Source organism: Tachypleus tridentatus, chromosome 6 (genome assembly GCF_004210375.1).
Source record: "Tachypleus tridentatus isolate NWPU-2018 chromosome 6, ASM421037v1, whole genome shotgun sequence".
Classification (NCBI taxonomy): Eukaryota; Metazoa; Arthropoda; class Merostomata; order Xiphosura; family Limulidae; genus Tachypleus; species Tachypleus tridentatus.
In genome coordinates, this window is record NC_134830.1 from 160714597 (window position 1) to 160729546 (window position 14950).

At 38.3% G+C, this 14950-nt stretch overlaps 1 protein-coding gene across 5 annotated transcripts in view; it reads left to right on the forward strand.

Moving 5' to 3' along the window:
• Positions 1 to 14950, forward strand: part of LOC143254307 (D-glucuronyl C5-epimerase B-like) — a 53638-nt gene that overhangs the window by 24466 nt on the left and 14222 nt on the right. For 3 of the 5 annotated variants that reach the window (XM_076509274.1, XM_076509273.1, XM_076509275.1), the window contains 2 exons: positions 11955 to 12043; positions 13028 to 13542. In XM_076509274.1, coding sequence (XP_076365389.1) covers positions 13041 to 13542 — 502 coding nt within the window. In that variant the 5' untranslated portion in view covers positions 11955 to 12043; positions 13028 to 13040. The remainder of the gene's footprint in view (positions 1 to 11954; positions 12044 to 13027; positions 13543 to 14950) is intronic. The other 2 variants (XM_076509276.1, XM_076509277.1) reach the window with 1 other exon arrangement.

A 14950-nucleotide genomic window follows, 5' to 3' on the forward strand; every position in this document is an offset into this window, starting at 1 on the left:
CGTGCCCCGGTGGAAACTGGATCAGGCAGACTGGTCCACTTTCACTGCTCTCGCAGAACTTGATCCTGCCATCGTAAATCAGCCATCAATAGACGACTGTGTAGCAGCGGTAACTGACTGTATTACACATGCAGCTGCTCAGTGTATTCCCATAACCTCGACACGTTTTCCACGATATCCTCGTCCGTGGTGGAATCCTGCTTGCCACTTAGCACGGAAGGCTCAAAAGCGGGCCTGGGATACTTTTCGTAGATATCCCACACTTTCAAACCGGGTTGCTTTCCAACGGGCCCGTGCACATGCTAGGTGGGTAAGACGTCAAAGCCAGAAGGAATCTTGGATTAAGTTCACAACCAGCATATCTTCTACCACCAGTTCCAAGATCATATGGGACAGGATTCGAAAGGTTAATGGACACTACAATTCTATCCCCTCTCGATCTTACTCTCTGATGGTCAGGAGGTGACTGATGTTCGGAACATCGCTAACACTAGGTGAAAGCTTTTGCCGGGTATCTAGCACTTCTGCTTGTTCCTCCACCTTCCTGGCCATCAAGACTCGGGCAGAGCGATCACCTCTTTCCTTTCGAACTGACTGTTTCTTTGACTATAATTGTCCCTTTACCCTGGTGGAACTAAAATGGCCCTTCATCGATCTGCCAGTACGTCTGTTGGACCTGATGATATTCATTATGACATGCTGCACCATCTATCTCCTGCTTCTCTTGATGTCCTTCTGATTGTTTTCAACCGAATCTGGCAGGAGAATATTTTTCCTGATGCCTGGCGCCAGGCTATTATTTTACCTTTCTCTAAGCCAGGGAGAGATCCCGAGATTCCTTCAAACTACCGTCCAATTGCTTTGACGAGCTGTCTCTGTAAGATATTAGAAAGGATGGTTAATGCTCGTCTTGTTTGGTTCCTTGAATCAAACAACCTCCTCTCGCCCACCCAGTGTGGGTTCCGTCGACAGCACTCCACCACAGACCACCTTATTCGTCTTGAAACATCTATCAGAGAAGCCTTTCTCAACCGCCAACATCTTGTATCAATATTCTTTGACATAGAGAAGGCTTACAACACAACATGGAGGTATGGCGTTTTGCGAGACCTCCATACATATGGGTTACGTGGCCATCTACCCATGTTTATTAATTTTTTTTTAATGGACAGGAGATTCCAAGTTCGTGTGGGTTCGACACTTTCCCGTTCTTTTGTACAGGAACTTGGAGTCCCTCAAGGCTGGGTATTGAGTGTTACACTCTTCAGTATAAAGATAAATGCCATCACTGAACAACTCCCTCTCACTGTTGCGAATGGGCTGTATGTCGACGACTTTCACATCTCATGTCAGTCGTCAAACATGAGATTATTGAGCGGCAACTACAAACCGCCCTCAATTGTGTACGGAAGTGGACTCTGGCGAACGGCTTTAATTTCTCTCTCTCCAAAACTGTATGCATGCACTTTTGCCGTCGACGGGGTATTCACCCTGATCCTGAACTTCATATCGGTGAAGTTTTGCTGCCAGTGGTCCCGGAGACCAAGTTCTTGGGGCTTATCTTTGATCGTAAACTGACCTTTATACCACACTTAAAGCAGCTTCGGGTCAAATGCACAAGAGCACTGAACATCCTCCGTGTTCTCTCTTCTACCAGTTGGGGGGCAGATCGCTGTTCAATGTTAAAGGTATATCGTGCTCTTATTAGATCGAAACTCGATTATGGATCAATGGTCTATGGCTCTGCCAGACCCTCGGCCTTAAAGATGCTGGACCCCATTCATCACCAAGGACTTTGACTCTGCACTGGGGCTTTCCGTACCTTTCCAGTTCAAAGTATATACATTGAATCTCATGAACCTTCTCTACACCTTCGCCGTTTGCAACTATCTTTACAATATACTTCGAAACTTCATTCCTTACCAAAGCATCCCACCTGGAAATGTGTTTTCCTTCCTCGGTGGGCAGTACTTTTTCAGAACAGACGATCTGTCATTGCTCCGTTTGGCCTTAGCATCCGGGCGCAATTGGATGAATTGGGTCTGTCCTTGGATAACATTGCAGATTCCACAAGTCAGCCCATCCCACCATGGCTTATTACAGCCCCCAAATGTGACCTTTCTTTCAGTCACCTAAAAAAGGCAGATACTCCAGATTGGAAGTACCGTCTTTTATTCAATGAATATCTTTCAAACAATCAGATGGTTCCAAATCAGGTAATTCAGTGGGCTCTGCTATGGTTTGCTATGGGTCAGTAGTTGCGCGCAGAATCCCTTCTACAGCTTCTGTGTTCACTGCTGAACTGTATGCCATATCTCTTGCCCTGGATCATATTGCAGCTGAGCAGTACTCCAACTGCACTATTTATACTGATTCGCTTAGTTCTATACTTGCCTTGGAATCGCTACACGTTGGCTCACATCCTATTCTCGCTGATATTCGAAACCGACTGTCCCATTTCTCATTAGCAGCTACTTCAATCCAGTTTTTCTGGATACCAGGCCATGTTGGTATTCGCGGGAACGAGCTTGCAGACATGGCAGCTAAATATATCTGCTTCAGCACCATCACTCCTATGCCTATTCCGTACATGGACTATAGTGTTGTCTTCAAGGCTCGGCTCCGTGCCAGCTGGCAGTCCACTTGGGTGAGCAACGTGACAACAAACTTTTCAAATCAAACCCAAAATTGGACTTTGGCCATCTAGCTTCCGTAAAGTTCGGAAGGAGGAAGTTGTTCTCACTAGGCTACGCATTGGTCACAGTTTTTTAACTCATCATTTTCTTTTATCTGGAACTGATGCACCAATGTGTAGTTTGTGTAACACTCAAATCACTATCAGCCACGTTTTACTTTCTTGCCATCGTTACAATTCTCAACGACGGCAATATTTTAAACATATTTTTCCCAGGGTCAGTCTGTAACATTGGACAGAGTTATTGGTGATGGTGACTCTGTCCACCTTGATAATGTTTTTAATTTTTAATGGCCATTAATCTTTTAATCTCATTTAAGTGTTGCATATTTATTCATTACACCTTTTAATTGTGGTTCCTTTTTTACAGTTTTAATCTCTCTCATTCAATTTGACATTGGACAATGGCCAGAACATTAAATAACTCGACACCAGGACTGGAAAGGCCAACTTCAGGTGACTAACGCTACTGTTTGAACTATCCGTTTGAACTACTCGTTAGTCGTCCTGGCGAGTTGTTATTATACTTTGCTGCATATCATTTCACACTTTTACTACTTTACTTTTAGTACTGGCCATATTGACTCATAAGGCCAACTTCGTGAACCAGGACTATCCGGAACTACTCGTTAGTCAACTTCAGGTGACTATACGCTGCATATCATTTCACACTTTACTACTTAACTTTTAGTACTGGCCATATTGACTCATAACCCGGAACCAGGACTGGAAAGACCAACTTCAGGTGGTGGTTTTATACTTACCTGTTAGTCTTCCTGGCGGGTTATGATCATTACCATTCTGCTACAGGTAGTCCTTTACAACTTTGTTGACTGGATGTCAACATTGGTTTTTACGCCATTTTCTGTTTTAATTGCCGTTTTGCTTTTATCTTCAATTACTTTTACAAATTTTACTCCATTTACTTGACTTTTATCTTTTTACTGGACATTTGGCTACTCATTATTACGATTTTGCGGAGTGTCTTTTAAAACTTTTATTCTTTTACATTTTGATAATAGCTGCTATGACACATAACCCGGAACCAGGACTGGAAAGGCCAACTTCAGGTGATTGACGGTGGTTCTTGAACTTACCTGTTAATCTTCCTGGCGGGTTATGATCATTACCTTTTTGCTAGAGTAAATACCTTATAACTTCTTATACTCTGCCTTCTATCTTAACATTGTAGACTAGGTGTCAACATTGGTTTTATACTTTTTTGTTTTACCTTCATTTCCATTTATGTCTATTACTACATTTATTTATTTATTTTACATTTATTTTTTTTTTACATTTTTACCGAATGTCTGGCGCAGATAGCCTCGCTGCTTTGTGCCATAAAACACTAAATCAATCAATCAATCAAACTTTTTTGTTTTACCTTCATTTCCATTTATGTCTATTACTACATTTATTTATTTTTTTATTACATTTTTACCGAATGTCTGGCGCAGATAGCCTCGCTGCTTTGTGCCATAAAACACTAAATCAATGAATCAATCAAAGCAAACTGATATTTAATTTTCAGGAGAAACCGTTGTGCTAGGAAGAGTTAGGTAAGGGTCGGGCACGACAGTCTGGAGGGGTCACCTGGCACCAATACAGTAGCGTGTCAGTCAGTCAGTAGACGCAAATGGCGTCTCATAAGAGTCGCTAAACGTTGCAGTTTGTCCTGACGTCAGTAAAACGTGCGCATGCCATGAATCACGAGAAGAATTTTGCACTCTGTCGGTAACAACACAGCATGACAGATGAAATTCAAAACAAGAAATAAAGGTATTCGTTACTCTTAGTTTTGGCTGTATTTACTCTTGAAACAAAACATTTTCGGGGACCATGCGGAAGTGCATCTAATATCTCAAACCTGGAGACCGGACCGAAATGTTTTGAAAACAAATTTACTGCACGCAGAGACGGAGAGAGAGCGAACAGTTGTCTCAATCCTTTCGTTCATTTGTACGGGAGGGGCCCGGCATGGCCAGGTGGGTTAAGGCATTCGACTCGTAATCCAAGGGTCGCGTGTTCGAATCCCCATCACACCAAATATGCTCGCCCTTTCAGCCGTGGGGGCGTTATAATGTAACGGTCAATCCCACTATTCGTTGGTAAAAGAGTAGCCCAAGAGTTGGCGATGAGTGGTGATGACTAGCTGCCTTCCCTCTAGTATTACACTAATAAATTAGGGACGACTAGCGCAGATAGCTCTCGTGTAGCTTTGCGCGAAATTCAAAAAACAAAAACAGAAGAAACAAGATACGTACGGAAATGTGTTCTTCCGTTTCCTTAAATCTGCGAATGAAATAAGCAAGTTTAAAAAAAAATGTGCGTCAGAAAATCATTAGTTTTTAATGGTCATAGCTTCGATTTTATGGTGGTTTTATAAAGCTGTAAGTGGAAGTTCAATATAGAATAAATTTGCATCAGACAGTCGTTCGTTTAATTAGCCAGTCACAAGGCGAGAAAAGTCCGACTGATCGTAGCCCTGATTTTATGTTGTTGAAAGGTTTTAAATAAAGATTAAAATTGCGATGAGAAAATGACTTATTTTGGAATATTAAGTTAAATCTATGCAAGGAATGAAAACCGATCGAAAAATGGAAAGGTGTCTGAAAAAAAAAAGAAATAAAATCAGGATAAGTGAAGTTCATTGGATTTTACCAATATTTAAAATGTCGTGTTCATTACTTCAGTTTCGCTAGTGTAAGAGTTAGCGAAAAATGTTTTTATTCAAGGCATGTCTTAATATTTAATTATTCTGTAGTGTGAAGTGGAAGAAACCTTGTGTAAATTTAGCTGTAACAATAAGTAACGTTAAGCCTACAGCTGATACCGTGTTTCTCCGATAATAAGACCTAGTGTGATTTTTGGGGATAGTTTTAAGATAAGCCCTACCCTTAAAATAAGCCCTAGTTAAGAGTGGCAGGAAGAGGAAAGAAATAAAAAAAATAATTTATTAATTAGTTTAATAGTTAGTTAATTAGTTTGTTTAAGTATTAATCAGTTAGTTTAATAGTTTAATAATAGTTTATTTTAAATGGTTAGTTTAATAGTTTTACTTTATAACTTCATTTTTTTAATATATCAAAATAAGACATCCCCCGAAAATAAGCCCTAGTGTCATATTTTGGAGTGAAAATTAATATAAGCCCTGTCTTATTTTCGGAGAAACACGGTACTACGTTTACATATACGACTAGGTTCTCGTGCTTCAATTCTTCATTATGTCATAGTCGCGTGCACTGTAGAAAAGAAAGACTAACAGATGTGAGAATAGAAATTGGCGTTGAAGCCACCTTAGTAATATTGTTGGCCACAATTACAATTTTAATAATGGGGTTTCAGACAAATATAGTTTCACCATTGTCCATGTTTCAGTTACAAATCTGTAACAAATGTTACATTATCGTCAACTATATTACTACACTGGCTTGACACATCTGTTAGTATTTCTCGGCCGCATTTTTTTTTTTTTTTATACAGCTGGGCCGTTTTGGGCTTAGACGTTGTTTTAAAAAAAATCAGCATGTGCACGTGATTGTGAAGGATATCACTAGGCTTTTTTTTTCCGGTCAATAAAGCCTAAAAAAATACACGTATGTTTGTACAAGTGTGAGCCGTTAAGTGTATTGATTTTACACACACTTACGTATATTTATGACGTCAAGCGTTATTTGACCTACATATCAATTGTTTGTCCACCGTGAGAAACAGTAAAGTGTGAAGAACATTTACAGAGTATTATAGTACAATATTATATTGTTGCATATATGAAAGGTATCTTAAGTTTACGAGACAGTGTGGTCTAGTCTGTATATTGACTTTGTGAAATTCGTGATGACAAGAAAAAAACCCACTTAACGTAAAAATGTATTCTCAGGACGGCTGGTACGGGTATTTAGCACTTTGATTAAAATAACCTACAGAATGACCTTTCGACCTTTTTACGTCGTCTTCGGGCTAACAACCTTATTCCGTTATTGTACAGTACCATGGCTGATACAAATATCAGGTTTGTTAACCTGAAGATGTCCTAAGGTATGTTAAATGTATACCTTATTTAGTAAAAATCGAAGGTTGGGAAATATATTTTTTTTCAAAATACCCCACAGTTTGGAATGTAAGTTATACAAACTGGGAGGCAACATAAGTGAACCGAGAAAAAAATTTCATGGACAGAGCACCAAGTTACGGATGGTTGAAAACTGCGGTTCGTTGGTTCCCGTGAATAACCCATTGTGCACAACGCGTCTCGTGTTTTTGGTATCTGCTACCGTGTGTCTTGATAAAATAACGAATTACTGAATCATGGCTGGCTGTGTCTGTCTTGCTGCTCCTTATTCGGTTATTGTGCAATACCATGGCTGATACAAATAACAGTAACAAGTTCCTACGTGTTAGGTATCTTACTTACATAAAGACGTCTGTTTGTATGTACTTGTGTGGTCGTCATGGCGACGTAATTAGGGCTCTCGACTCGTAATCTGAGGGTCGTGGCTTCGAATCCCCGTCACACGAAACATGCTCGCTCTTTCAGCTGTGGGGGTCGTTATAATGTACGATCAATCCTACTATTCGTTGGTAAGAGTGGCCTGAGAGTTGGCGGTGGGTGGTGATGACTAGCTGCCTTCCCTCTAGTCTTACACTGCTAAATTAGGGACGGCTGGCACAGATAGCCCTCGTGTAGCTTTGCGCGAAATTAAAAAAAGCAAACAAACCAACCAAAGCTCTAAGTTTCTTAGTTATAGTTTCTGTTAAGAGACCAGGTTTTAATTTCACACACATGTTAAACACTAATTTATATAAATAAACGCAGGATTTCTACGCAATTACAGACCTCTGATATAACTAAACGGTGCTAAAACAACGGATGTAAAGAGATTTTAAACAGTGTCTTTCAATGCACCTGTTCGTCTACACACATCATTTGATAAACCATTTAATCCAATAGCATTTCGAGTTTCACGATAACTAATCGTTACAACATAATACATCAGCAGTAATGTAGTTATAAAGGATTATGGATACTGGTGTTGATTTTTGTTGGTATAATACTTTGTAACAGAACCCCTAACACACAACCAGTTACTGGTGTTTGTATCTGTGGTATCCAAGAACGTGCTTTGATAAATAACTATTTAACATTATAAAAGGCCCCCTGGTGGCCCAGCAGAAAGTATGGGGGGGCTTATAACGGTGGAAATTCTGGCTTCGTTAGTCGCGGGGAGGGTGCACATCACAAAATGGAAGGCTATTATCCACCTTTGCGCTTAACAACAAAACGTATTGAATACATAAAATCGGAAAGAAACGAGATGGAAAACACAACGAGACATAACATGCAACAAACTGTTGCATATTTAATATTGCACTTTTTTTTTTTTTTTTTTTTACGTTACCCCTGCTTGCACTATATTCACAATATTTTGTTCCAAGATAGGGACATGTATATTTGATTGTGTCTCTGGGAAAGTAATTTCGGCCCTTGTCTTCAGATACTCTACGTACTATATTTGTTACTTTTGTCAGAAATACTTAACAAAAACATTTCCCTAGTTTTGTGTTACCTTCTCATCCGAGACAAGTAAGTTTAATAGGGTTCAGGAAACGTGTGGAACAGAAATTCATTTCTCGGCAGCGACCTCTATCAAGATAACACATCATAAATGCGGCAAAAAAAACTAAGTAGGTCAACTCGATGCGTTTCCGATGGGTTTACAAAATGAAGAAAACATTTGCTCTATCGAAACCTCGTTTATAACTTTTAGGCTAACCATTTATTACACGAAATAATCCAGTTCTGTTGATTAGGATGGCGTAGAGTTTCATAGTCGATCGATCTCTGTTAATAACTTTAAATAAATAAATAAAAAACTATTTATTTCAAAGATAGTTTCGTTTGATAGCAACTTTTACGAAGCAATAAGGATATTTTTATTACCACAAGTTCCTCATTTCTAAGGAGAAACGAGTTTCGTTATCTGTAGCGTATGGCTCGGTTTTAAAGTAAGCACGTGGCCAGTACTGTCGCTGAACGTTTTCTTTAGACATTACTTCGTCTGTCAGTTACCAAAGAAGTAAAAGCTTAGATTTATTGAGCAATAAAATCGACAAACCATAATACACTTTTTCAAGGAGAGTTTGTATGTACGTGTACTTGATGAAAGAACTAATGTTAAAATATTCACGGATGCTGGATGCGAACAATCCTTTAACCTGTTGACTGCCAAGTATTTCAGCTGTTACGACAACTCCGAACCAAGTTCAAATTACAACTCTAATGCTTCTTCATTTTGCAACTTTTTTGTGACGCCATTTTGGATCGAAAGTGAAACAATTCGTAAGTAGGTCAGATGCACGTATGGTGCTGACATCTAGCGTTGAAGTTAGGTAGTACTGATAACGAATTAACTCGTCCGTGGCACTGTGTTACCGATCGGCTTGGACGAGTTATCTCGTCTACGGCACTGAACAGGTTAAGTGTCTGCTGAGGGAATTATATCGTCTGCTGGACGCAGGACCTCCCAGGTGTGTACAGAACCAAATCGTCGAACAGCCTGTACAGAGGTGTAGCATTTCGTGTTTTTTTCAGACACTTATAATAAACTGTTTTTATTTTTTAAGAATAGTTTAGCAATACAAACTAAGTGTAGTAAAGTTGAAAAGTAAACGACAAAGCCTCCTTCAAATCTTCTGGCGTCCACCTGTATCATGCTCATGCGACACCTTTGACCTTTTACTGGAGGTTAAAGTTACTTAACCAGTGATCACATACACGCATAATTATCTAGCTATGTTTGTTTTCCTTCACGTCGACTTTTATATTCAGGTTTTATGATTTGTACAAAAAGCAAAAACAAAGCTAGAGAAACTGATGTGATAATTAATTTAAATAACTAGAGAAAACATGGCTCATTAGTTATGTGAAGTTAATCTTCTGGTGTTTCCTCTAGGGATAACGTTGTGAAGTTGACCTTTGACCAGTGGTCAAAATAGCATCCCAAATAAAATAGTCCGTTATATATCTTCACAGATTAACAAATAAATGTTGCTCGCGTTTGTTATAATTACTCTCATTTTTAATGTAGATGTTCCCCATCCCGAGCGGGACGCAGTAAATCATAAGGCGTGTAACCGTAAAAATTGGTTTTGATATCTTCGGCGGGCAGAACATATCACGCTTGAGGAACAAACAGTTTTGAGGCTGATGATGAAATTCACACCTGGTGAAGATAATGTTTAAGAAATTAGAGTGATTTATTAATAAACCATTATAGAAATTAAGGCTTATTCATTTATTTGTGGTGTTGATAATAATGCTCACATTGTTTGAATTGGATGTGTCTGACTTTATCCTTTAAGAATCATGCTCTGTAACCAGGTAAGGTTGGTCACCTTTGGTTTGGTGCCAAACGACGCAAATTGCAGATTAATAGTTTTGGGTGGAGACGCATAGAGAGCTGTGAATAAATTCTAGTTTCTATCATCGTCTGGTGTCCAAGTGCGACAAACCCTTGTCTGGCATCATATTTACTTGTAGCTGAATACAACGTTATCTTATTATAATAGAGCTTGTGATGTGTGTGTCCGAAACTCGTGTCTCGAAAATCACCGCACCGATCGCCACAAACCATAACTGGGTAATATTTTTCTAGCTGAGCAATAAATAAAACAACTAAAAGTTACACAAAAATATGTTTGACACTTAACCAGAAAATTTACAAACCAAAAGGTGTAAGTTTAAAATATAAAAACAATAAGAAAAAAAATTAAATTGTTATCCTTTACTGAAAACGTCATGAAAACAGGAAAACATGAGAGTGTCATTGATAACTAGGCCTAGAAAGAAACATGCCAATAACATCTACTCTGTTATGATGTATTATTTGTAAACTAAAATGTTAATAAAATCCATTTTCTCACGGATGGTGAACATTGCCGAACATCAAGTATAAGTACATTATTGTAGAACCGTCAGGCAATTCCAGAAAAAGGCCTTGGGCGCAAAAGCCTTCTGCAGGAACGAGCAGTTATAGCTGCACGGAGGGCTGGTGTTATTACTAGTATATATTCATGGTGTAGGTCTTAAACGATCTGGCTACGTCAAGACAAATATCGGCAGATAAAAGTTGTGCACAGAGCTTCTGACCTGTTTTTATTGATTTATCAGGCCTGTACATACATTCGATAGCCATATCTAACTTTAATATATGTGTCGAGTGAAAATCAAACTTCATTTAGTTGCGTATTTCAAGGATCGACCCATGCGACACGACAAATGCTTTGAATTATTTACTACAGCCGTGTTGGTATTTCTACTGTGCCAAGCTTCTTGAAACCCTTTATATACGTTCTAAAATCTCTCGCAGGTTTCTATGGGGACTGGATTTCTTTTTAAAGCTCCTGCTTTTCGTTTCTGGCCAAACGAGCTTTTTGTTTTATCTAATGGAGTAAAGCTACTCCTACTACCTTATGAGCATCATTTAATATTCATGTCTCTGGTCTTTTGCACGCTTTCTGTTAAATCTCAAACAAAGCAAGAGTGGCTGCACTGCATCTTAAACTAGAATTGTACTTTATGTCTTTAGAGATGGAAGATCAAACAACAGATATATTCGTTACTGTGAATTTCTTATCGTATCCACTTGTTTTTCTCCCAGTGTGTGTCTTTATGGACGTTAAGTTAGCAAGTTTTCGTACCGTAGGAAGGCGTTTTTTTCTTTTACCGTCATTTCACCTGTAAATCACGAATCAGTTATTTAAACCAGTCTTGTATCATTAAGAGTTTAAGTAATAATAAAAAGGAACTTGAAACCTAAGTTTCCAAATTAAAGTTACTCCAGTTTTTGGTTGTCCCTACTGTTTTTCTTTCAGCTCAAGCTATGCTCTATCCACTGCGGGAAATCGAACCTCGGATTTTCACGTTGTAAATTCATAAACGTAGATTTTGAACGGAATTGCTTTAACCATCTCAGTTATCACTCTTTTTATCAACACCATCAACTGGTTGATTGTTACCGATCGCTCGTCAAAACGTTAATACACTTGAGTTTCACTTCCAGTATTTTAAGATAACTTTCTACGTATCACGAGGACTGCTGAGGACCAGCGTCATTATTCTTGATTCACTTATCTTTCACAAAATATATTATTGGCTGTAGACAGTTGATGCTATATGGGGTAAATTATTGGTAAAATGAAAATAGTTCTCGCAGTAAGTTGCTGATGTAAAGCATTTACGTCTTTTTGGGTTTTGCAGAAAATGGCGGCTCGTTCATGGCTCCTGTGTATGAATGAATGTGAGCTACCTGTTGATGGATCTAATCATGTATAATGGATATATTCTAGGTAAACATTATTCTATATGTCATGTTTTATGTTTTTGTGTTCAATATTTAAGTGGTCCCAAACTTTTTGGAATATTCATTTTTTGCATTTGTGAAATGTATGTGAATTTATTGAATTTCTAGCCTATTTTTCATAGAGATTATATTTAGTTTTGTTCAAATATATACATATATATATGTTTTCCAGATTCAATCTGATTTGGTTTTATTATAAATTATCCCATTCCATTTGAACCGAATCCTAAAGTTGGGGCGAAGATAAATTTTGAAGCCCACTGATACAGAACACATAACTATAGAAAAAAAACAACAAAAACGAATAAAAGTGTTTATGAACAGCCATCGGTAAAAATGCTGGCAAAAGCAGAACAACAACCGTGTTGTGTCAAAAATATATAAAAATAACTTTGTGTAAAAAGACAAATGGTTTGAAAATGATAGGTCTTTTCACCCGTGAAACTGTACCCTAATTTCTTGTAAGGTCCTTAACTAAATCCCATATTTTCGAACGTTAAAAGAAAAAGATAAAATATGCATAAATATGAAACCTTTGCACCTCATGGCCAGGTGCTTAAGGAAACTAAAATGACGTCACATATGGGACGCTTAACATTGCAATTTGCATTGTCGTTACGTCAGTAAAACGTGCACATGCCATGGATTGCGAGAAGAATTATCCACCCTGTAGGCTACATCAGAGCATGACATAAGGACTTCAAAAGCAATGAATCAAATTTTTGTTACTTTTAATTCTGGTATTATTTACCGTTGTAAAATAACTCTTTCAGGGACCTTGCAGCCCTTTACATCTAGTAGAACACTGGTTTTATGTAGAAGTACTTACTAACAACTGGTATACAATAAGAAAACAAGGAAGCTTATAAACTCTAACTTTCACCTTATTTTTAGCACTTTTTAAGCAGTCGAAAGTGCAATACATACTTGCATAGGAAAACAAGTAACTTTTGTTTATTTCCTTACACAGATTCAGCGGTCCAATGAGGATGCGAGTAAACCTTCGAGCTTTACTGGCTGTCCTCATTGTTTTCGTGACTGCTACAACTTTAACTTACTGGATTCGATGTGGGGACGTTCCAAGCGCTGACGTTAAAGGTAACCTTTACAATCTAGAATCGAACGATGCCAACTACTGGGAAGATGGCGTTGGTCCTCTATCTGTGGAAGACGGTCCTCGGGTCCGTACACGAGGAGGACTGAATAAACTCGACGACATCGATTGTCTCATTAACGAAAAATACACCGTACCGTGCAAACAGGAAGAGGATGAGGTGTATGTCCCCTTTTCTTTCTTGCACGAGTACTTTGAAGTTTACGGGAAGATTGTGAAGCAAAATGGGGAAGAACGTTTCGAATGGCAACACAGCTACTCCAAAGTTTACTACCCGAGAGGGAAGTACGATCCACACGGTGTCTTTATGTGGTTTGAGAACTATAATGTTGCAGTAAGAGATCGGGTATTGTGCATCAGTGGAACGGAAGGTAAGTTGTCCCTGTGTATGTGATTCTAATATACGTTTATTCGTTCCAAATGAGTTGCCTTCTTCCAGATTTTTGCCATCTCACATACCTTAGTCTTTTCATAATATTCCTTTGTGGTTTTTAACTTGCGTAGTTTTCTGTGCAGGTTCCTAATAGACTTTCTTTTTTTCCCGTTGTTTCTTATTCGTTATCACTGTTTAAACTTTCTCTGTTTTTAGTGTATTGTCATTATCACTGCTTACCATGCTCTAACGCGATTCTTGTCCTTCACTGACCGGGCGTGTTGTAACACCATCACCAACGCTACAAAATAGTTGGTGAAATGAAAGAAACGACAGATGTAACAGATGCAGTGAAGTCCCTTCTAAGAAATAAATAGAAATGGGCTGGGCATGTAGCAAGATATTTTGATAACATATTTAACAACAATGAAATGACAAAGTAGATTAGAGAATGCAGAAGAGAAGATGGAGGGACGAGATAGTGGTCAAACCAGGTAGACACGGTATTGTACTGGTTCGATAGAGATAACAGACAGGTTACTGTTTAAATGTTTAATTGTCGGGTTTCAGTGTTTTCGAGCCATTATTACCACAGTTGAAAGGCTGGATTTCTGGTTTCAGTGTCAGTATTCTAAAGCACTACGCCTTGTAAACTGGTATGCAATATTTAGAACCTGATGTGCTACATCCTACACCAAATAAGTTTAAATATGCGCATATTTGTTTATAACACGCGGTTAAGTACAGTAATAATGATAGAAACAACTTTGATTTGATATCTTATAAGTATTGTTACGTTCGTGTGGCTGTAGTATATAAACACAGTTTCCTAATTATTGGTGTGATTCCAGTTTTTCCCGAGCTGGTAGAGAAAACGTCTTTAAGCGGGTTCGCCACACTGTTTCGATATAATTTTTTCCATTAAGGTCTCTCTTCTTTCAAAACACACTTCTAAACGAAATAATGTACTGTTGTTTTTTTTTTTAATTAAGAGTATGGGTATATAACAATTTACTAGACTTGGCTGTGTTGTCCTTCTGGAATACGGTTAAGACATCATGACATCAATCCTTCAAACATAAACTTATGGTGTTCGGTGTCGACGCCCTTTTCTCCAGGTATCTGTTCTACATGGCTATCGTTTCGTGAAATTTGTTAAGTGTTGTCCAACTACCTGGAACAACTGACGATATTGTGTTGATAGTTTCGATTGGTTCTCTCATATTTCTCGAGATGTATTGGCAACTGGCTTAATTCATGTGTTGTATATTTGAATCTAATTTAATTGCGAGAGCGTCTTGCAGTTTGTTTTTTAACTCTAGAAGTACTGAAGACTTAGGTTTAAACATTTTTCTAATCTGTTTATTACCAAATTATACAGGCCCATAACGTTTTAGGTAAGATTA